This window comes from Haliotis rubra, unplaced genomic scaffold (genome assembly GCF_003918875.1).
Source record: "Haliotis rubra isolate DU_JTF1 unplaced genomic scaffold, ASM391887v1 Scf445, whole genome shotgun sequence".
NCBI lineage: Eukaryota > Metazoa > Mollusca > Gastropoda > Lepetellida > Haliotidae > Haliotis > Haliotis rubra.
This window is the reverse complement of record NW_025767130.1, coordinates 167339-192145: the sequence shown is the minus strand read 5'-3', so window position 1 is coordinate 192145 and position 24807 is coordinate 167339. Positions and strand designations below refer to the sequence as shown.

At 37.7% G+C, this 24807-nt stretch overlaps 2 protein-coding genes and 1 non-coding gene across 7 annotated transcripts in view; 2 read left to right on the top strand and 1 right to left on the bottom strand.

The window, feature by feature from the left end:
- Positions 1 to 5338, top strand: part of LOC124289626 (cytoplasmic dynein 2 intermediate chain 1-like) — a 61688-nt gene extending 56350 nt beyond the window's left edge. For all 4 annotated transcript variants that reach the window (XM_046726232.1, XM_046726230.1, XM_046726229.1 and 1 more), the window contains 3 exons: positions 163 to 340; positions 1370 to 1421; positions 2002 to 5338. In XM_046726232.1, the coding sequence (XP_046582188.1) occupies positions 163 to 340; positions 1370 to 1421; positions 2002 to 2112 (341 nt within the window). In that variant the 3' untranslated portion in view covers positions 2113 to 5338. The remainder of the gene's footprint in view (positions 1 to 162; positions 341 to 1369; positions 1422 to 2001) is intronic.
- Positions 5339 to 5813: 475 nt separating this feature from the next.
- On the top strand, positions 5814 to 5895 carry Trnas-gcu. The gene has a single exon. It is a non-coding gene; the product is annotated as a tRNA-Ser (tRNA).
- Positions 5896 to 8803: 2908 nt separating this feature from the next.
- Positions 8804 to 24095, bottom strand: LOC124289635 (macrophage mannose receptor 1-like). Of its 2 annotated transcripts, none has more exons than XM_046726240.1 (6): positions 23986 to 24095; positions 14453 to 14613; positions 13583 to 13722; positions 11966 to 12141; positions 11253 to 11343; positions 8804 to 10124 (listed from the first exon to the last, which is right to left on the bottom strand). In XM_046726240.1, exons 1-6 carry the CDS (start codon positions 24023 to 24025, stop codon positions 9872 to 9874), a joined length of 861 nt encoding a protein of 286 aa, XP_046582196.1. In that variant the 5' UTR covers positions 24026 to 24095; the 3' UTR covers positions 8804 to 9871. The 2 variants fall into 2 exon arrangements, with proteins under 2 accessions (XP_046582196.1, XP_046582195.1); XM_046726239.1 differs by having other exon boundaries at positions 11253 to 11346; positions 23986 to 24094.
- Positions 24096 to 24807: the final 712 nt, after the last annotated feature.

Here is a 24807-nt window from a genome sequence, read left to right as displayed (position 1 = left end):
AATGAAAATTTGTATCATAACGTGTGAGTCCCCTTTGGTTTTATAGCTGTCTGAGATGTTACATGTGTTGATACATCATCTGTGTCTCTGTGTCTGATGTACATGTCTGGCCCTGGATTGTGGGTGACAACTTTTATTCACTCAGTCTACCCTTGATCACAGAGAACCCGTTGTTGTCGTGGCCGGTGTTTTCTGGTGGGCGAGCGGTCCACTGTGTCCGGTGGTCTAGGAGCAGGCCGGCTGTCTTCTATGTGCTGGACGAGGCCTCCATGGTCCACGTGTTTGATCTGCTGGAGAATGACTCCAGCCCAGTGTCCCGAGATCAGATCACTCCCGGCAGGTAGGAACACCACTGATGCTGAAATCAATACCCTGATGTGATAAAATAACATCACTCCAACACCCAATTCTTTCTTCATCTATTTATTATAAAATTGTGTCCAAAGCAAAGTGACTCAATTTACATCTTCATATTTTTTATGTTAATTTTTCTTTTCTTTCACTTGCCCACTCACTTGCTGACAGAAGTTGGAAATGAGACACATATAGAAGTACACTGATGGCCTTACTCTTCGGAGAGCCAGTTCAAACAAAATGGTGTTTGGCTTCTCTTATTTTAGGATATTTATCAGTCTATTTCATTATTTGACATTATTCTTTGCATACCTGGGGCGGTGGGGTAGCCTAGTGGTTAAAGCGTTGGCTCGTCACGCCGAAGGCCCGGGTTCGATTCCCCACATGGGCACAATGTCTTAAGCCCATTTTCTGGTGTCCCCCGCCGTGATATTGCTGGAATATTGCTAAAAGCGGCGTAAAACTAAACTCAGTCAGTCAGTCTTTGCATACCTGGCTAAATTCATGACAGACTTGACAGTGTTCATTACAGACTTGACAGTGTTCATCACTGCAGATTTGACAAAGTTCATTACTGACTTTGCTAAGTTTGTGGCTGACTTGACAATGTTCATTGCACTCTTGATTAGGTTTACTGCTGATTTAACTCATTGGAGTCTTGAGAGTGGTCTTTGGAGACCTGACAAAGTTCATGGCAGACTGGATTAGAGGGAGTAAACATTTTGATAATGGCCCAATAATGACATATTGCAGGAAACATACTTCTCTATAGTTATCTGTGTATGGATCAGTGATGCATGATGGAGTCATCCTCTACCAGTGTTGACCTGCAGTTTAGTGTTGTGGTTTACGGGATGAGCAACTGTTTAACTGGACTGGCAATATATTAGACTTGATAATATCGCTGTCTTGCTGGATTAGATAAAGAGTAACCACTGTTATAGTATAAACATATCACACTTGAAACAGATTTTGTTTAATGCATTTATTTGACTAAGGCTTCTATTTGTTTCAGGGCCGTGACAATGTGTCTGACAGGAGCCACACCATCCCGACCTCCCCAGCTGGTGAGTTACTTGACCCCCCTGGGCTGGTGACATGTCGATGTGATAGTGGTGTACACATTTATCACAGGACCCATGTCAGTAACGCGAGAATGTCACTTGAACATTGAAGTTAATGAAAGTTTTTTCAATGTAAATGATGGAAAAAGTTGCTCTGAAGAATTCCAGTATTTTCCTAAGTACACTTTGTATTCTTGATAATGGAACCTGTAATATTTTGTGTTTACCTTTTCGTGTGTGTAAGTGGGTAAGGTATCCTGTAATGTATCTCATCATGTGAGTCCCCTGTGTGGGAAACTTGTCCTTGGTTTGCCTCAGTGATACGGCTAGTAGAAATGGAGTATTGCTGAAAGCACAGGGGCATCAAGGGGTGTTACAGCTGTATAGAACTAAGACCATGTTAGTGACAATATATACCTTGAAAGTTAGCAACTCATGGAACAGTACATATTGACAAAGTCCACCAATCTGGGCTGCACCATCTTGTGCTGCCCATCTAGATATTTGCCCTCTACCAATACTTATCAACCTTGCTCCACCAGTATAATGAGATGAAAAGGCGTCTGTCTTGTCTGTGTTCCAGTTGCTGGCCTTGGACAATGGTCGGACAGAGGTTCACACCATCATCAAGCAGCTGTCTGAACAGCAGACACTTGAGGAAGACTTCATCGATAAGTATGTGGACAAGTTCTGATGCTGCAGCACTTTGATGTGAAAGGCACCATGTCAGACTCATGATGAGCACCACAACGGGCACCATGACAGTATCCAGATTTCATCATGACATCAGGACTCTCATTCTGCTGGTTTTGACACAGTATCAGACTATGTTTAAGCTCTATGTTATATTTGTTGGATTAGTTTGAAAACATTACTGCAGTCATAGATACCATGGATCATGTTGATACTGTCTGTATGGTGTCAAGGGACGACTCATGTAGATATGTGCTCATGGCTGTTTCAGAGACAAGTGATCTACAATCTGCATACCTTAGAGATCCCAAATTAAATATTTTGTGTGTTCTTGAATCAGATTCCAAAGTAAGGGTCCATTGTTCTTGAAGATTTAAGTATTTATATTATTTATTTGTGAAGAGGTCAGTTTTTCGTCCATTACTTGTCCATAGGTTGTAGATCTCTACATGTGATATATCACACAAGTGCCCATTCTGAAGACAGGATGATTAAGGTGGTGCAAAAACCAAAAACCTATCTACAAAAGCCCCAACTGTGATATGCACCACGCCCCTTATAGGTGTGGAATACGCCCGTACTGGAGGTGGATGTCTCCCTAGGATGGCATTGTCTTGAGGCAAGGTAGTTAACTAACTTTAATGTCCATTCAACTGACCAATCAGGTTCCATCTCTCATATCACTTGCATTTTCTCCAAACAAAATTAAATGGCCCAGTCACGAAGATCTGATCAATATTCAAGATCTGTATTGTACCCGGGTCTTAACCCACGAAGTACACTGACACATAAATTGAGCACCAAGATTAAAAACATAAGTTGAAAATATCTGTCAAGACCCAGTTGATGGTACACATGCTCTGCAAATTCTGCAATCCACCTAAATCTGCAGGGCAGTTACAGTTTTTTACATGAAACTTACATGGATGTTGTCACATGATTTTTATTGTTATATCTAGTCAAGATATAACTCGGACATTCCAGCCTAGGACAACAAGGAAGGAAACTGGACTTTCATAGACAGTTATCTCCCTTGCTGGCATGGTGACTTCGTGCATGTAATAAACACATTTCCATTGAATAATTCATGATGACATGTAATAAACACAGATCTGCTCTGTAGTTCACAATTTCATGCCAAAAATATAGATCTGCCCTTTGTCCATGATGGCATGTAATAAGCACAGATCTTCTCTATTGTGCATGATGGCATGTAATAAACACTGATGTTCTTTATAGTTCATGATGACATGTAATAAACACAGATCTGTTATATTGTTCATGATGACATGTAATAAACACAGATCTGCTATATTGTCCATGATGGCATGTAATAAACACTGATCTGCTGTACAGTCATGTAACAAACACAGATCTGATTCAGACGATACCACAACACTGCATTCATGTTTCACATCAAAGATGTTATTTAGCTTTTGTCTTACTTTGTGATACTTAGGGCCATAACAGAAGCATTATGGTATCAGATCTGGATGGATCAAGTAAATGTGAATTTGTCCATACTGTGAATGTACATAGAAATCAAGAGGTTCTATTTATTTATTCTGAGTGAGAAATATAATCTGAATGACATGACAGTTGTAAATAGTCATAGTAACTTAATTCCGTCCATGGGGTGAATTTCCTCAAGAATATCAGACACATCTTTCCTGGGACCAATCTGCAGATATCATTGTGTTTTCGTTATTGAAAGTCCCTCCAGTATATCCTGACATGTCTTTTTGTATTGTAACTGTTCTGTACAAATCAGTGAGTTTTTACTATGGAAGTTTGACAGTGTAAATGAAGTTTGTGATATCAGCATAGGTTGTCCTTTGTTTGTTAATGATGTCCGTCCACTACAAGCAAGTCCTCATCATGTAATGACAGTTTGTTCACAGCGATACCCTGTCAATAGGGTGCGTCACATTTACAAGGAGACATAACTCTGTATCTGTTATCCCTGAATCAGATCAAGGTTCCAGTGTGTGCTGTTACTTGTTGACAGGGTGTTGTAAAACAAGTAGCTTTGTTTCAAAATGTCAACTCAGAACAAATGAACAGGGTGCTCTGTATTGTGTGCATCTGGTTTCTGAACAAATTGTTCACAATTACTCCCTTGCCATGTCCAGTGTTAAGAATATCAGTAATGTTACCTCAAATTTACAGGAATCATGTTCAAAGATAAAAAAACAGTTTTCAAAGTCTCAGAATAAGCAAGGAATATGTACAATATGGTCTATTAGAAAGATGGTTGATGGTTGGATTACTTTGTTCTCTTATGTATGAAAAAGTTTCTATTAATTAACTTTCTCAATTTCAGTTTTAGAGAGTCTATCAGTGCTCACTATCTCACTGTTTCATGTTCACCACTACAGTGATTTACTCAACTGCATGTTGTCAAGTTGATTTCAGTATTGTCAAAATCATGTCAAATAAAACCGTTCCACAAGCACACAATAACAGAACAAAATGGCTCACATCATGTCCAATGATAACGATTCTGAAATTTCTACATCAGATTACATTAACCCAGCTCTTACAACTGCGAGTGTTGTTCACCTTCCTGCAGGGAGAGCCATGTGGTATTTTTGTTTCAGAGAGAATAAATTTCAGGCAGCACTTCACGACCTCCAATTTTGTTGTAACTAAAATATGTCATGTTGATATCAACCTCTATTATGTCCAAGGGAGGGACAAAACCCCTTCAGGTTAAGTCTGTCTATGGGGAACAGGGAATTCAACGTGTGTACTGGGAACAAGAACCACCTTATCTAAAGTACCTGTTATGATTATTTACTGTAACCATTACATGATATTCCTTTGTATATATTTCAAACATCTGGGGAAATAGGATATTTGAAATATTTTAAATAGTCTGAGATGGCTTTTTTTACCATAGTTATTGCAGACTGTATTGTGGCGCGTGTATCGATCCACTTTCTTCATGAGTCCATTTGTTCTAAAGCCCTTGGTTCAAGTTCTTGTATCTGCTCAGTGTTTGAAACCAATTCAGTTAGTGTTGCCAACCATGTTTATATTGATGAAATATTGTATAAATACATTCAGTTACACACCTGTGTTGTGATGTGAACACTAACATGATGAATTCACTTCTGGAATCCGTTTGTAATCATTTTACAAGCCTCTCTGTGTGCATGAATTGTGGGTCAAAAGATGAACATTTGAATGTACAGTGTTGTTTATTAAAATACTTCAGAAGCTTTTGAGTTGTTTTTGTTATTTCCTGGTACCCATAATTACTTACACCAACAACAAGTGGAAGTAGGTCACAGCGCGAGTCCCGAACACCTGCCGACAGCCGACTTACGAATCTCTAATACATGTATATAGAGACCGACCGATGTTGTATTTAGTAATAAAAAAAAAGATGATGATGATCTTGAAATGGCTGATCACAGTGTGCGGAAAGGGAGATGGACTTTCTTTTGCAAAGAATTATCCCAGCGTATTATAACGCAATTCAGAGACAAGTGAGATCTGGGCTGCGAAGACTGTCCGATGACGGCAGGCGTCCGTCTGGAGCGGTTCGATTCGTGGGCAGTAGTTACAAGAACAGTTTTCAATGTTTTCATCTCTCGAATAACTGGTAAGAAAATAACCCGGAAGTGCATGTCATAAATAATGTCTGCTGAGAACATGTAAGGTTGGTATCACAAACGCTCTCCATTTTCATCAGATGACGAGGTGGCCGAGTGGTTAAGGCGATGGACTGCTAATCCATTGGGGTCTCCCCGCGTGGGTTCGAATCCCATCCTCGTCGAAATTTTTTTTCCCCGTTTTAATGTTATTTACTCCTCTTGTGTACAGAAAACGTCTTTTAAAATGGTGTTCTCTGTTTCTATGAAAATGGGACAGTTATTCCTTAATAATCGTACAGTTATAACCACGGTTCAATTCACGCAAAATGTCCAGTTTTCGATCAAACGCTTTATGGTACCCGTACACTGTATACTTGCTGGTATGAGGGTCTGTCATAGTAGTCGGTCTACTATATTCTCGATGTCCAATGTTTGGGAAGCTTCCATTATATTTTTGAAGGAATCATAAGCGAGGCCATATCCAGAATTTCACATTTGTGGGTAATGTAGTTAACGAGATATTAGTCATCACAACACATTGGGGTATACTATTTCTTCAAAAATTGCAGAAAGTGAAAACGATCTGTCATTTTGTACCTCTTGGATAATGGTAAGCCCTCAGATAATATCATATTGGATGACTTCCCGTCATAATCAACATTCAAAGATTTGATTGCTTGAGTTAGATTTAGACGGTGGCTGGTTTTTAAGGACACCCCCATATTAGTCTTTCAAAAAAATTGTGTCCAGGTATTCAAGCTGGCCCTATTTACAATATATTGAGAGCTGACACTTGTGTGACCATTCGGTATTTAGTTTGAACCCTTCGCATCATGTATGAATAAGTAAACACATTAGAATAAGTTATGTCCTTATAATGATTACATTATCTGAAAGGGGGTTTAGTATCTCCAAACAAGCTCTTTCAGTAAACATGAAGTGGGGAGTCACTTTAACAAGCTCTATCAGTAAACATGAAGTGGGGAGTCACTTTAACAAGCGATGTTCAACTGCTTTTTTATGCACTTTAGTATCAAAGCTTGATTGTAGCGGACTTCTACCTATCCTTAAACACACAAAATGCTTCTTGCATATTTTGTTTCCCTGAAGTTTGTGAAGCATTTATAGCAGATTTTACGTTTTTTGGTGGCTGGAACATAGCAAAACCAATTTGATTGAGGCTGACAGATAATAATATTATGTAGAAAAATAAAACATAAAAACAGCTGCATTTGTGTTATTTTCAAGGTGAGGCTGACTACTTTATGACCAACCCACGTATGTTACATAAAGCGTGTTTCCTACATCAGTCCTCAGGGTAGAACACAGCTCAGTCACACACTCGTCTGGTTGCTGCCATTATTATACAAATAATTAAAAATACGATGCTTTCTTCGTCATTTCGTAAAAGCTTGAAAATATAATTCTATCAAAACAAATCTAAAGTTTCATCTGTTATGAAAAACAGCTTACATTTTAATAATTTTCTTTCTGCAAAAAGTAGACTAAACAGTTCAGCGTTCTAACTGAGAATTTACAACATATGCCTTAATTCATGTTGATGATACACAACGTACAGTGGCAACACACGTTACTTTCAGGCAGTTTGCTTGTTCTGTTTATCGGGGGCTCCTGTGACGTGCCCTAGATATGATATACACCACAAGCAGTATGGATTACATCATCTCAATTATTGGCTGGGGTAAAGAGTGTGCATTCTTCATGGTTCAGGGAAACAAGTTGGTTGGGTTGTTTGGTAGGAGTGTTGGTTGGGTTGTTTGGTAGGAGTGTTGGTTGGGTTGTTTGATAGGAGTGTTCGCATTCGGTACCTGGGGGGAGATTTCAAATAGTCTTTGTTTGGGCGTGTAGACGGCATTTCCAGATTTGACGTACCAGTACATGATATCGGATGCAGTTCCTTATTTTGACTTGCACCGAGTGGTCCCGCGGGTATTTATTTCAGGTGAACATATAACTTGCCATTGAAAGTCTTTGCTAAGTGTCTCACCGGCAGGGCGTAAGGAGCTCGATCTTTTTGTTATGGATTCATACCAGAGAGGTTGAAAGCGTGCAGTCAGCCCTGGCCGATAAAGGTATGATTATGGACTGGGTTTACACGTTAGCGGTTAAACGTGAGAGATAATGTGGTTATATAGTTATGTGACATCAAATCTATGTCAGTTTGTCGTTGATGTTCTCGACGGTACTATAACAACCAGTCATGTAGCATACAAACTACTGGACGTTGACGTACAGTGACACTATCATATGATATCTTCTGGGTGCAATGTTTGGGATACAATGAAGGGAGAGTGGCGGTAGGCAATGACTGGCGAGGTCATGTAGAAGTAGGGTTGTACTTCTGTGAACCGAGACTATTGTGGCAACAGTATTCACGACAGTTCAGTTTCAACACCCTAAGAAAAGTGACACAAACACTACCCTCGATTTTCTGGAAAGGTCCTATGATATATACCATGTAATGAATATATATATATATATATATATACGCGCGCGCCTGTGTATAAGAGGCCTGTGACCTATACAGTACTGAGAGTAAAACATGATTGAATGAAGAGCTTTGATGCATCTTTAATACTCGAAAATCTGTGTGAACATTGAGTCTGTGTGAGAGGATGGAAGGACGTTATTGATCAACATGTCAGAAAGAAAAGTCATCTTCAGATGGGCTGTAATGGAAGGTGAATAAACGTATTAACTATGATTTTCTTAAGGAAGCCACATGTTGGACATGAATTTATTAACGACATTCCCAGGTACAGTGAGCCCAGTGATCGGGTGTCCCACAAGTCCCCAGGTAGACTGTTTGTCATCAAACCAGAGGGACAGTGTTAGTCTTTGACTGACTGTGGCGTAAAACACTCATTTACATACTCGTACTGAGAATTAAATGTCCATCATGATTGCTACTGATTTCCATGTTTACAGTTTTAAACCAGTCACACAGTTACTGCAGCTTTAAGTGAGATACAGCTCTGTTGGAATAGGATCACATTCTTATAACCTCTGCTTGTTGTTACTGAGTAAACCATGGACTTTAGAATCATAACCTCCACATATCCTCATCGGTACAGTTTACTATAGTTTATTGCCACTTTAAGTGCTGCTTTAGGACAACAATTGTATGTACACCAGACACGGCACAAATCTATATGTCAAGCAAAACATAAATATCACATATAATATGTACAACAAATATTTACAGACTGTGCATTTAGGGCTTTAGTTATGCAACGCTTTCCATGTGAAGCAAGGTGTATCTCAGCCTGGCAAGATTAGGCAAGGCCTAGCAATCTGTGGAAACATTTGTCAAGGTGTAGTAATGTAACAAAGTGCCGCAAGATGTAACAAACTGTACAGAGGTGTAGCAACCAGCGACAAGGTGTGGCAATGCATGGCAAAGTGTACAAAGGTGTAGCAACGAGCGGCAAGGTGTGGCAACGTGTACAACGCTGAATCAATGTGGACCAAGACGTAGCAAGGTGTGCATAATTGTAGCAAGATTTGGAAGTGTGTGACAATGTGTTGCAAAAGGCACCCAGGTGTAGATGATGTGGCACGGAGTAATGACGTGTGTAGTAAGGTGTACTTAAGTGTAGCAAGGAGTAGTAAGATGTACTTATGTGTAGCAAGGAGTAGTAAGGTGTACTTAAGTGTAGCAATGAGTAGTAAGGTGTGCTTATGTGTAGCAAGGAGTAGTAAGATGTACTTAAGTGTAGCAAGGAGTCGTAAGGTGTACTTAAGTGTAGCAAGGAGTAATAAGGTGTACGTATGTATAGTAAGGAGTAGTAAGGTGTACTTAAGTGCAGCAATGAGTCGTAAGGTGTACTTATGTGTAGCAAGGAGTAGTAAGGTGTACTTAAGTGTAGCAAGGAGTAGTAAGGTGTACTTAAGTGTAGCAATGATTAGTTAGGTGTACTTAAGTGTAGCAAGGCGTAGTAAGGTGTACTTATGTGTAGCAAGGAGTCGTAAGGTGTACTTAAGTGTAGCAAGGCGTAGCAAACCTACACAGGCGTTATTCACAAATCAGGACAGAGTATCGAATGAACAGTGATGTCAGACACAGATATTTCACTGCGCAGCGGTTCCGTATTGTTCAACAGGCCAATCAATGTATTCTGTATTGGAGACTCTAGGTTATTTGGTCAGGGCGAGGTATCGCGGCGTAAACTTGTTCAGTTTCTCGTAGCCCGGATGAGATTCAGATTCTGGCTCAGCATAGGAATGATGTGTGGTGAGTTGGAACCGGAGGGGCGGTTTGGCAGCGGGTTCCGACCTGGGTAGAGTCTGGGGTGCCCGCTGGGACACGCCCTCCGTGTGGGCTGAAGACTGAGATGTTAGGTCCGGGTGATGTTGGCCCCTCTGATACGTCCGTCGTAGATGCCGTACCCTGATACAAGAGAAGGTTAATACAGCGTTGATGTTTGGTCGGACATGGATGACAATCCCCCCGTTATGTATAATTAACTCCGAGAGGATCAAATCTTCATTCTCACAGGAGACACGGGACACACTTTAATTGGGGCACATATTATCATATAAATAAATGTATTACACATTTTCATGTCTATTCATAAAGGCAGGAATTTGATGGAAGTCAACTTCTTTTTTTGTGTGATGGACACTATTCTTCATTTACATATTCTTCAATTCGACATTAAGTTCTAATGATAATAGTTTCTCCACGCATAATGCATGCTCGAAATATTATACAAATCTGATTATCTATTATCCTGTATAGGATCACTCTATTTTGAGAATGTTTCGAAAAGAAATTACCCTATATGTATAGATCTATCTACTCCCGACATGATGGATTATGCTTCTCGGTAATTATTCACCGTAACTTGTATTAGAGTTGGTGGTACCCCCCTCCTCCCTGGAAAACTAGCTCTCCCGGGATATCCCAAATATATATTTCAGCCTTCGCGGCGCGACACCAAGATATATGGAACTTTATAATAGATAGCTGATGTAATTTGTTAGTTATTTTTGTCATAATGCATAACATTCCATGTCAAAGGAATATGCTTAATTTTAGTTTTGTTGTGACCAAAAATATAGTTTCTCTTTTCTGTGTCCCGTCCGTCTCTAAAGTAGTTTATTTCCCCATCTCGTAGCTGAAGTCTTGAACCATTATGTCAGATACCCAAAGGATTGCAGTTGGAAAATTTCATTAAAAAAGTCTAATCAAATGATATATTGAACCATTACTCAAATACAAAATATGATCTTAGAATATGGTGTACGAAATAATGGGTCATTTCTGTTTTTCTCCATCATGAAGTGGTGATCGAAATTACTTGTATCATCAAAGTAATTTTCACACATCGGAACAGTTATCTAAAGTACTACACGTACTTTTCTTAGAATCTACATGGAACACTGATATCTCGTATAACTGGTACAGTGACTATCTCAGTATTTGTAGTAGGATGCGCGTGAAGTAGCTTCCGAGATAAGTTTCTCCGTGTTTCACACGCTGGTCCCGCTGAGCCGCTGTGATCGGGGTACGTACCTGGCAGCCAGACAGATGACGGCTATAATTGCTATAACAGCCAGGAGTGCCACTCCACCAATGATGCCGCAGAATAGTAACCGCTTCGTCGCTACTGAGGAGAGAACAAAATACAGAGTGCAAGGGTCGGACGTCATTTCAGCAATATGACGCTAAGTCGGCGTCAGACACATAGGTGGACCCCGCTCAAGTCGGCGTCAGACACATAGGTGGACCCCTCTCAAGTGGGTCTGGTGCTGGCAGACTGAGAATTAGTGCTTATTTACAGTTTTACAATAAAACCATTAAAACTGAACAGGTTTGGGTGGCATTTAAGAACAGCGTTGGGGACTGTCATTATAACCGGTTTCGTGACAAGACTTCACATAACCCCTTGGTCCCCGCGAACACGTCCTCAATGGAGTTGCAGGGAGGGATATAACGTAAGCCCCCAGTACTGCATGTGTATAATCAGAGACCATATAATAGATATTATATGGTCTCTGGTATAATACAGGGTCCAGATTGATGACCTTACTATTGTTACCTTACTATTGTTACCGCCGTTTTCTCGTAATGAGCATGGCTATGGTACTGGCAAACCTTGAAATATTCTCGGAGGGAATCGGGATTTGAACCGCGACCAATGGTTTTGGTGTGTTAAAGACAACTCTTCGGTGGACACAAACACAAACAAAGCGGACTACACAGTAATACTGCTAGCAGTAACTTACCAGACAAAGGGTCAGATGTCGGGGTCGACACTGATGGCTCTGGGTGAGGTGACAACGGTGGCAGTTCACAGATGAAGTGTTTCTTGAACTCACAGTCCACGTCGCTGAGTAGTGTTTGCCGAAATACGACACACGCCTTGCGGTCCTGGATACTGGGCTCGGACGCATGCCACAGTCTAGTGAAAAACGGTCTTGATTACAGATGGAAACAGAACATTGGCATTCATGCAGAATATTGTTGGTTAAAGATGGAAACAGTACATGGGCAATGCTGGAAACAGAACGTTTACATGGGTAATCTTGGAAACAGAACGTTTGCGTGGGTAATCTTGGATACTTATTGTTTAGAATTGAACCATGACACGACTAATGTTGAAGGCCAGGACCCCGTTTCACAAAGCTCTCGCAAGCCTAGGATCTTGTAACTTTTATCGTAGCATTCGTTCCTCCTCTGTGACAGGAGTTGATGAAACTGAATATTAACTTTATATTTGTTGGAAACAGAACATTTACTAAAGCAGCGTCTTCATGATTAGCTTCAAACAGATGTATTGTTTGTTGGCAGGGAATGGGCAGCCCCCTGTTTTAGATTACATGAATGCCAGGTTCCACTCTCCCCCCACCACCACAGCCTCCACCACCAAATACACCACCAGGCATGACATTTCAGCAGATCTGAAAGTGTCCGTGTAATCTTTGTTGATGCAGGATGGACACAACTGGCAACTGTGCTCTCTTCAACAAGTCACCAGCTCAGAACGTTACACGCAGACAAGTGCCATCTTCAGGGATAATGACCATTCCCTGGTCGGTGTTAAGGGGAAGGCAGCAGTGTGCACGAGGTTCCAAGGAATATGACTCCTGACCAAAACGGTCGGCAGACTCAGATAGGTTTGTTGGGCTATTTGTTACCCTGGATGAGTCGTAGGTTCGTCACTTACAGTAAAGAACAGCCATAGCTGTGGAAACGTCCAGCATCTCAGAAGAAGGCCTAGTCTGATCGGTCAGATGGCAAGGTGATCACTTTGATTGTCTCGCAAAATGTTAGACTAATATTGGCCGACATTATGCTAATCTGCTCAAGGAACAACATGAGAGTATCCAGTTATATTTCATGTAAAACTCACAATGAGTGTGATATCCCGGGACACCAATGTCTATATCTGTCTGTAATGGAGGACTGAACATCATCGGTATTCACCAGATTTGACGCTGTGAGATTTCCAACGCTTCCCAGCCTCAAAGGAAGAACTGTCTAGCAAGCATTATGTAGATCATGGAGGGGGTTGTTTTAAGTAACAGTTATTAGCCGATGTAAAGTGTTTAATGTTTGTGTGTTTGTTTGTTGTTTACCACCGCACGCAGCAATATTCCAGCTCTATGGCGGCGGTCTGTAAATAATCGAATCTGCACCAGACAATCCAGTGATTAACATCATGAGCGTATATCTACGCAACTGGGATACGAAGACGTGTCAACCAAATCAGCGAGCCTGGCCACCCGATCGCGTTAGTCGCCTCTTACGACAAGCATTGGTTGTTGAAGACCAATTCTAACCCGGATCTTCACAGGTCTAAAACCACCAATGGTCGTGATACATAAGGCAAAGATACGTACAAAGAGTTTGTATCAGCAGGTGTATTATCTACCCACGTCCAGCAGTCATTGACCCCAATCAGTCCGATCCACCACTGCAGCTGGGAGTCCTCGGTGGCGTTCCTGGACAGCCTAGTCCGCAGGGAGTCCGAGATCAGATCCTGTCACAGAATACTGATTATAGAAACCTTCTTATAATTACATATACTATATACAATAAGCCTCGTCCTGAGCAAACCTGTTCTGGTCGTACAAGTGAGACTCCTGACAAATATTTTCAGGCGCCACAATCTTTCTGGGTCCACATCCCACAAACATAGACTACAGGCCAACTGCAAACAATAGTTAAGATCATGTCATGAGGTTTTACGCTGTCATTGGCATACGTTTATTTCGACGTCTCAAGACACAACCATTCCTATCGAAGTGCCTATCGGGACTCAAAGTGAAACGACGTTGTGTACATCAATGACGTACACGCTGACGCTCCATGTAGACGATTTCTAATCGTCTGACAAGTGACTCGTTCTCCAACTGCCTGACGAATATTTACACCAATTTGATTGGTCGTTTCAGCCTAATTTTGCCGAGCCTGTTTCTGGATCGAAATGATTCTGTACTATCATAGATCTGGGACGCCATGAACGGATACTGCCGTCATCATGTGGGTTTGTTGTTGCAAATCACATACTATGGAACATTTAGTTCTAACAGCAACTGCCAGTCAACAAGTTATATCTGAACGCTTCCTTATATGGATATTTATACATTTTCCTTTCTGCACTAAAATACTGTTGACAAGAAACCGTACACTTTTTTGAGAGTTACTCATCGATGCTCAATATGCCAACATGTGTCACGGTCTCTATATACGTCCTGATAACAACCTACTTCCTCTGTGCGCGAGTTGATGATCAGTAGACTTCCGCCCATTTCCTCGCACGCCTGACGCCCCTCTCCCCACGTGATCTTGGTGCTGTTGCTGATGTAGTAACAAGACACCTCCTCCTCGAACCATACCGCGTTGCTAGGGCAACTGCATACAGCGCCACCTGGTGACAAAGTTGGGTGCATACTGTGCACGTCATATGATTGTTTTAAAGAATATAGCTTCCTGTAATATTCATTGACCATTGATGTGACTGGGTATATTCGTGATTATATTATAGACACCGAAGAGTAATTGATGTTTGGGTCGTGTATATATCCACTCACACAGGACATTAGATGGTATGAATTATAGTATGCCAGCATCTGACATCTCGTCAATGTCGTTTTCAATAAATGAGTGATCTTCATTTTGTTCAGGGGCGCTGGGTTAACCTAGTGCTTAAAGCTTTCGAAGACCCGTGTTCGATTCCCTCATGTGGAATGTGTGAAGCCCTGGAGTTACCAGCCCTGGAATATTGCTTGAAGCGTGTTAACCCCAACTCACTCACTCACTCACTCACTGCACTTGTTCATATTGGCCATGTTGAATATGTTCTCTTTCGCAGTTCGTTCAGAGCTCCATATGAAGTATCACGTCACAACGTGCTAATAAATCTCAAAATGGAGATGGCGGACGTGGTATATGTATGTGACGCCCCAAACTGAAAATGACTTTACGCCGCCATTAATGTGTTCGTTATAGAGTATAAAGTGTGTTCATTATAGTGTATAACGTGAGTTCATTATAGTGTATACCGTGTGTTCAATATAGTGTATAACGTGTGTTCACTATAGTGTATACCGTGTTCATTATAGTGTATAACGTGTGCTCATTATAGTGTATACTGTGTGTTCATTATAGTGTATAACGTGTGTTCATTATAGTGTATACCGTGTGTTCAATATATATGTGTTCATATAATACCGTGTGTTCACTATATAGTGTATACCGTGTGTTCAATATAGTGTATACCGTGTGTTCAATATAGTGTATAACGTGTGTTCATTATAGTGTATACCGTGTGTTCAATATAGTGTATACCGTGTGTTCATTATAGTGTATACCGTGTGTTCAATATAGTGTATAAGGTGTGTTCATTATAGTGTATAACGTGTGTTCATTATAGTGTATAACGTGAGTTCATTATAGTGTATACCGTGTGTTCAATATAGTGTATAACGTGTGTTCATTATAGTGTATACCGTGTGTTCAATATAGTGTATAACGTGTGTTCACTATAGTGTATACCGTGTTCATTATAGTGTATAACGTGTGTTCATTATAGTGTATACTGTGTGTTCATTATAGTGTATAACGTGTGTTCATTATAGTGTATACCGTGTGTTCAATATAATGTATAACGTGTGTTCACTATAGTGTATATCGCTGTGTGTTCAATATAGTGTATACCGTGTGTTCATTATAGTGTATAACGTGTGTTCATTATAGTGTATAACGTGAGTTCATTATAGTGTATAAGGTGTGTTCATTATAGTGTATAACGTGTGTTCATTATAGTGTATAACGTGTGTTCATTATAGTGAAAACGTGTATAGCGATGTGTTCATTATAGTGTATAACGTGTGTTCATTATAGTGTATAACGTGTGTTCATTATAGTGTATAACGTGTGTTCATTATAGTGTATAACGTCTGTTCATTATAGTGTATATCGTGTGTTCATTATAAGCTGTACATTACCGTGTATACCGGTGTTCATTATAGTGTAGTTCATTATAGTGTATAACGTGTGTTCATTATAGTGTATAACGTGTGTTCATTATAGTGTATAACCGTGTGTTCATTATAGTGTATATACGTGTGTTCATTATAGTGTATACCGTGTGTTCATTATAGTGTATAACGTGTGTTCATTATAGTGTATACCGTGTGTTCATTATAGTGTATAACGTGTGTTCATTATAGTGTATAACGTGTGTTCATTATAGTGTATAACGTGTGTTCATTATAGTGTATAACGTGTGTTCATTATAGTGTATAACGTGTGTTCATTATAGTGTATAACGTGTGTTCATTATAGTGTATAACGTGTGTTCATTATAGTGTATAACCGGTGTTCATTATAGTGTATACCGTGTGTTCATTATAGTGTATACCGTGTGTTCATTATAGTGTATAACGTGTGTTCATTATAGTGTATAACGTGTGTTCATTATAGTGTATAACGTGTGTTCATTATAGTGTATAACGTGTGTTCATTATAGTGTATACCGTGTGTTCATTATAGTGTATAACGTGTGTTCATTATAGTGTATAACGTGTGTTCATTATAGTGTATAACGTGTGTTCATTATAGTGTATACCGTGTGTTCATTATAGTGTATAACGTGTGTTCATTATAGTGTATAACGTGTGTTCATTATAGTGTATAACGTGTGTTCATTATAGTGTATAACGTGTGTTCATTATAGTGTATACCGTGTGTTCATTATAGTGTATAACGTGTGTTCATTATAGTGTATACCGTGTGTTCATTATAGTGTATAACGTGTGTTCATTATAGTGTATACCGTGTGTTCATTATAGTGTATAACGTGTGTTCATTATAGTGTATAACGTGTGTTCATTATAGTGTATAACGTGTGTTCATTATAGTGTATAACGTGTGTTCATTATAGTGTATAACGTGTGTTCATTATAGTGTATAACGTGTGTTCATTATAGTGTATACCGTGTGTTCATTATAGTGTATAACGTGTGTTCATTATAGTGTATAACGTGTGTTCATTATAGTGTATAACGTGTGTTCATTATAGTGTATATAGTGTGTGTTCATTATAGTGTATAACGTGTGTTCATTATAGTGTATAACGTGTGTTCATTATAGTGTATACCGTGTGTTCATTATAGTGTATAACGTGTGTTCATTATAGTGTATAGTGTATATAACGTGTGTTCATTATAGTGTATATACGTGTGTTCATTATAGTGTATAACGTGTGTTCATTATAGTGTATAACGTGTGTTCATTATAGTGTATACCGTGTGTTCATTATAGTGTATAACGTGTGTTCATTATAGTGTATAACGTGTGTTCATTATAGTGTATAACGTGTGTTCATTATAGTGTATACCGTGTGTTCATTATAGTGTATAACGTGTGTTCATTATAGTGTATAACGTGTGTTCATTATAGTGTATAACGTGTGTTCATTATAGTGTGTATAACGTGTGTTCATTATAGTGTATAACGTGTGTTCATTATAGTGTATAACGTGTGTTCATTATAGTGTATAACGTGTGTTCATTATAGTGTATAACGTGTGTTCATTATAGTGTATACCGTGTGTTCATTATAGTGTATAATTATAGTGTGTGTTCATTATAGTGTATAACCGTGTGTTCATATAGTGTATAACGTGTGTTCATTATAGTGTATAACGTGTGTTCATTATAGTGTATAACGTGTGTTCATTATAGTGTGTATAACGTGTGTTCATTATAGTGTATAACGTGTGTTCATTATAGTGTATACCGTGTGTTCATTATAGTGTATAACGTGTGTTCATTATAGTGTATAACGTGTGTTCATTATAGTGTATACCGTGTGTTCATTATAGTGTATATACGTGTGTTCATTATACCGTGTGTTCATTATAGTGTATAACGTGTGTTCATTATAGTGTATAACGTGTGTTCATTATAGTGTATAACGTGTGTTCATTATAGTGTATAACGTGTGTTCATTATAGTGTATAACGTGTGTTCATTATAGTGTATAACGTGTGTTCATTATAGTGTATAACGTGTGTTCATTATAGTGTATAACGTGTGTTCATTATAGTGTATAACGTGTGTTCATTATAGTGTATAACGTGTGTTCATTATAGTGTATAACGTGTGTTCATTATAGTGTATAACGTGTGTTCATTATAGTGTATAACGTGTGTTCATTATAGTGTATACCGTGTGTTCATTATAGTGTATAACGTGTGTTCATTATAGTGTATAACGTGTGTTCATTATAGTGTATACCGTGTGTTCATTATAGTGTATAACGTGTGTTCATTATAGTAACGTGTATAATTATGTGTTCATTATAGTGTATAACGTGTGTTCATTATAGTGTATAACGTGTGTTCATTATAGTGTATAACCGTGTGTGTTCATTATAGTGTATAATACCGTGTGTTCATTATAGTGTATAACGTGTGTTCATTATAGTGTATAACGTGTGTTCATTATAGTGTATAACGTGTGTTCATTATAGTGTATACCGTGTGTTCATTATAGTGTATAACGTATAACGTGTTCATTATAGTGTATAACGTGTGTTCATTATATAATGTGTATAACGTGTGTTCATTATAGTGTATAACGTGTGTTCATTATAGTGTATAACGTGTGTTCATTATAGTGTATAACGTGTGTTCATTATAGTGTATAACGTGTGTTCATTATAGTGTATAACGTGTGTTCATTATAGTGTATAACGTGTGTTCATTATAGTGTATTATAGTGTGTGTTTCATTATAGTGTATACCGTGTGTTCATTATAGTGTATAACGTGTGTTCATTATAGTGTATAACGTGTGTTCATTATATAGTGTATAACGTGTTATAGTTCATTATATAGTGTATAACGTGTGTTCATTATAGTGTATAACGTGTGTTCATTATAGTGTATAACGTGTGTTCATTATAGTGTATAACGTGTGTTCATTATAGTGTATAACGTGTGTTCATTATAGTGTATACCGTGTGTTCATTATAGTGTATAACGTGTGTTCATTATAGTGTATAACGTGTGTTCATTATAGTGTATAACGTGTGTTCATTATAGTGTATAACGTGTGTTCATTATAGTGTATAACGTGTGTTGATGATAGTGTATAACGTGTGTTCATTATAGTGTATACCGTGTGTTCATTATAGTGTATAACGTGTGTTCATTATAGTGTATAACGTGTGTTATAGTTATAGTGTATTATGTGTGTTCATTATAGGGTATAACATGTGTTCATTATAGAGTGTAACATGTGTTCATTATAGTGTATAAGATGTGTTGAATATAGTGTATACGGTGTGTTAATTATAGAGCATAACGTGTGTTCATTATAAAGTATAAGATGTGTTCATTTTATAGTATAACATGTGTTCATTGTAGAGAATGAGATGTGTTCATTATAGTGTAGAAGGTGAGTTCATCAAACAGTATAAGGTGTGTTCATTATAGTGTGTAACATGTGTTCATTATAGAGTGTAACATGTGTTCATTATAGAGAATAACGATGTGTTCATTATAGTGTATAAGATGAGTTGATCAAACAGTATAACGATGTGTTCATTATAGAGTATAACATGTGTTCAATATTAAGTGTAACGTGTGTTCATTAGTGTAGTGTGTTCAAGATAACGTGTTCATTATAGTGTATAACGTGTGTTCATTATAGTGTATAACGTGTGTTCATTATAGTGTGTTCATTATAGTGTACCGTTCATTATAGTGTATAACGTATGTATAACGTGTGTTCATTATAGTGTATATACGTGTGTTTCATTATAGTGTATACCGTGTGTTCATTATAGTGTATAACGTGTGTTCATTATAGTGTATAACGTGTAGTGTATTGTGTTCAGTGTATAACGTGTGTTCATTAACGTGTGTTCATTATAGTGTATAACGTGTGTTCATTATAGTGTATAACGTGTGTTCATTATAGTGTATAACGTGTGTTCATTATAGTGTATAACGTGTGTTCATTATAGTGTATAACGTGTGTTCATTATAGTGTATAACGTGTGTTCATTATAGTGTATAACGTGTGTTCATTATAGTGTATAACGTGTGTTCATTATAGTGTATAACGTGTGTTCATTATAGTGTATAACGTGTGTTCATTATAGTGTATAACGTGTGTTCATTATAGTGTATAACGTGTGTTCATTATAGTGTATAACGTGTGTTCATTATAGTGTATAACGTGTGTTCATTATAGTGTATAACGTGTGTTCATTATAGTATATAACGTGTGTTCATTATAGTGTGTTCATTATAGTGTATATTACGTGTGTTCATTATAGTGTATAACGTGTGTTCATTATAGTGTATTAACGTGTGTTCATTATAGTGTATAACGTGTGTTCATTATAGTGTATAACGTGTGTTGATGATAGTGTATAACGTGTGTTCAATATAGTGTATATCGTGTGTTCATTATAGTGTATAACGTGTCTTCATTATAGTGTATAACGAGTGTTTATTATAGTGTATAACGTGTGTTCATTATAGTGTATAACGTGCGTTCAATATAGTGTATACCGTGTGTTCATTATAGTGTATAACGTGTGTTCATTATAGTGTATAACGTGTGTTCATTATAGTGTATAACGTGTGTTAATTATAGTGTATAACGTGTGTTCATTATAGTGTATAACGTGTGTTCATTATAGTGTATAACGTGTGTTCATTATAGTGTATAACGTGTGTTCATTATAGTGTATAACGTGTGTTCATTATAGTGTATAACGTGTGTTCATTATAGTGTATAACGTGTGTTCATTATAGTGTATAACGTGTGTTCATTATAGTGTATAACGTGTGTTCATTATAGTGTATAACGTGTGTTCATTATAGCGTATAACGTGTGTTCATTATAGTGTATAACGTGTGTTCAATTATAGTGTATAACGTGTGTTCATTATAGTGTATACCGTGTGTTCATTATAGTGTATAACGTGTGTTCATTATAGTGTATAACGTGTGTTCATTATACTGTATAACGTGTGTTCATTATAGTGTATAACGTGTGTTGATGATAGTGTATAACGTGTGTTCATTATAGTGTATAACGTGTGTTCAATATAGTGTATACCGTGTGTTCATTATAGTGTATAACGTGTATTCATTATAGTGTATAACGTGTGTTCAATATAGTGTATTATGTGTGTTCATTATAGGGTATAACATGTGTTCATTATAGAGTGTAACATGTGTTCATTATAGTGTATAAGATGTGTTGAATATAGTGTATACGGTGTGTTAATTATAGAGCATAACGTGTGTTCATTATAAAGTATAAGATGTGTTCATTATAGAGTATAACGTGTGTTCATTATAGAGTATAACGTGTGTTCATTATAGTGTATAACGTGTGTTCATTATAGTGTATAACGTGTGTTCATTATAGTGTATAACGTGTGTTCATTATAGTGTATAATGTGTGTTCATTATAGTGTATATCGTGTGTTCATTATAGCGTATACCGTGTGTTCATTATAGCGTATAACGTCTGTTCATTATAGCGTATAACGTGTGTTCATTATAGTGTATAACGTGTGTTTTTTATAGTGTATAACGTGTGTTGATGATAGTGTATAACGTGTGTTCAATATAGTGTATATCGTGTGTTCATTATAGTGTATAACGTGTATTCATTATAGTGTATAACGTGTGTTCAATATAGTGTATTATGTGTGTTCATTGTAGTGTATAACATGTGTTCGTTATAGAGTGTAATATGTGTTCATTATAGTGTATAAAATGTGTTGAATATAGTGTATACGGTGTGTTAATTATAGAGCATAACGTGTGTTCATTATAAAGTATAAGATGTGTTCATTGTATAGTATAACATGTGTTCATTGTAGAGACTGAGATGTGTTCATTATAGTGTAGAAGATGAGTTCATCAAACAGTATAGGATGTGTTCATTATAGTGTGTAACATGTGTTCATTATAGAGTGTAACATGTGTTCATTGTAGAGAATAAGATGGGTTCATTATAGTGTAGAAGATGAGTTGATCAAACAGTATAAGATGTGTTCATTATAGAGTGTAACATGTGTTAAATATTAAGTGTAACATGTGTTCATTGTAGTGTTTAAGATGTGTTCATTGTAGAGTATAACGTGTGTTCAATATAGTGTATAACGTGTTTTCATTATAGTGTATAACGTGTGTTCATTACAGTGTATAACGTGTGTTCATTATAGTATATAACGTGTGTTCATTATGGTGTATACCGTGTGTTCATTATAGTGTATAACGTGTGTTCATTATAGTGTATAACGTGTGTTCATTATAGTGTATACCGTGTGTTCATTATAGTGTATACCGTGTGTTCATTATAGCGTATAACGTGTGTTCATTATAGTGTATACCGTGTGTTCATTATAGTGTATAACATGTGTTCATTATAATGTATATCGTGTGTTCATTATGGTGTATACCGTGTTCATTATAGTGTATAACGTGTCTTCATTATAGTGCATACCGTGTGTTCATTATAGTGTATAATGTGTGTTCATTATAGTGTATACTGTGTGTTGATGATAGTGTATAACGAGTGTTGATGATAGTGTATAACGTGTGTTGATGATAGTGTATAACGTGTGTTCATTATAGTGTATACCGTGTGTTGATTATAGTGTATACCGTGTGTTCATTATAGTGTATAACGTGTGTTCATTATAGTGTATTCCGTGTGTTCATTATAGTGTATAATGTGTGTTTTTTATAGTGTATAACGTGTGTTGATTATAGTGTATAACGTGTGTTCAGTATAGTGTATAATGTGTCTTCATTATAGTGTATACCGTGTGTTCATTATAGTGTATAACGTGTGTCCAATATAGTGTATTATGTGTGTTCATTATAGAGTCTAACATGTGTTCATTATAGATTGTAACATGTGTTCATTATAGTGTATAAGATGTGTTCCATATAGTGTATACGGTGTGTTAATTATAGAGCATAACGTGTGTTCATTATAAAGTATAAGATGTGTTCATTGTATAGTATAACATGTGTTCATTGTAGAGAATAAGATGTGTTCATTATAGTGTAGAAGATGAGTTCATCAAACAGTATAAGATGTGTTCATTGTAGTGTATAAGATGTGTTCATTATTAAGTGTAACATGTGTTCATTGTAGTGTATAAGATGTGTTCATTATAGAGTATAACATGTGTTTATGATATAGTATAACATGTGTTTATGATATAGTATAACATGTGTTCATTATAGAGTATAACGTTTTTTCATTATAGTTCGTTTCCAGGCTTCAGAAGCTGTAATCTTGCTAGAGTGCGGTTTGTGTAATTCTTCCAAGTTAGCAAAATTGATGCTAACAATAGTGAATTAAACTTAATTAATGAATGAAATAAAATTTATGAAACAGATTACACAAAGGTCAAGATACAGTTTGTCTAACACCAGAATTGATATCTTTTTATCAATAGTTTCACAAAATTAGCTTTGATAACTTGCAGAATTAGCACTGATGTTTGATATTTTGATCCCGTGGTTTGCAGTTAAGGCTGTTGTCAGCCAGTCGAAACAATCTCATGGAGGAAAACATTCCCGATTTACAGCAGTCCTCTAAGAGGCCTACGACTAGATACAACATATCGTACAAAGGGCAATGCTCATCTCAGATATACATGTTTTGAAAGGACTTCAGAAACACATATAGAAACTGCAGTTAATCTCTCAAAATTGTCTACACTGTGATAATATCGAAGGAACTCACCTATTAAACAGAAGACAATTAACCCAGTGATGCTCTCCATAGCTCCTTTACTCCTCACAAGGTGTGCGAGTCCCCCTACTCTCCACGGGTCATGTCAGAGTTCTTCCTGACCGGAAGTGACCTCGACTGATTTCAAGTGACTGACGCATTTGACCTACTTCAAATACTTACACTGTCTCAGATTGTTTTGCCTGACATTGTTGAATTTATTCTGATTCAAAGTCCATCTTCTTTATGTGTTGATGCACTGAACGCAAAGTAATAACGTCATTAAACTACCGAATAACGCCAGGAAATAATATATTGTGTGTGGATTATTAGTATCGAAAATCTAAATGTTCACGTTCATCTATTGAAATGATTTCGAATCCCAGAAACTCGAGATTTGCATCCGGGGTCTCCCGGACCACACTAAGCCCCAGTAGGTCTACACTGAGATGCAATGGCGATACTGCTTCTAAAACCTAACTCGACTAATTCCGCTACAAAGATCGAGATAGTGGGGTTCCTAAGTGTCTCTGGTAGTCATGGTCGCTGCCAACCTAACGATATAGCGACACAGCGGGGTTTCTAAGTGTAAGTGGCAGACATGGTAGACATATTGAGATGACAGGGTCCCTTGGTATTGTGGGTTTCGATACGGCTGCTGGTTGTGACGAAAAACAATTATGTACCAAAGCCTATTCGTCTCCCCTCGCCGCCATCTTTGACGATTTGTATGCCGTTTCGGGATGCTATGACTGCCGTGTTGGGATGCTATGAATGCCGTTTTGTACGCTCGGCGACCGTTCTCGCGCGCTCTTGTAGCTGATACGCGAGTTT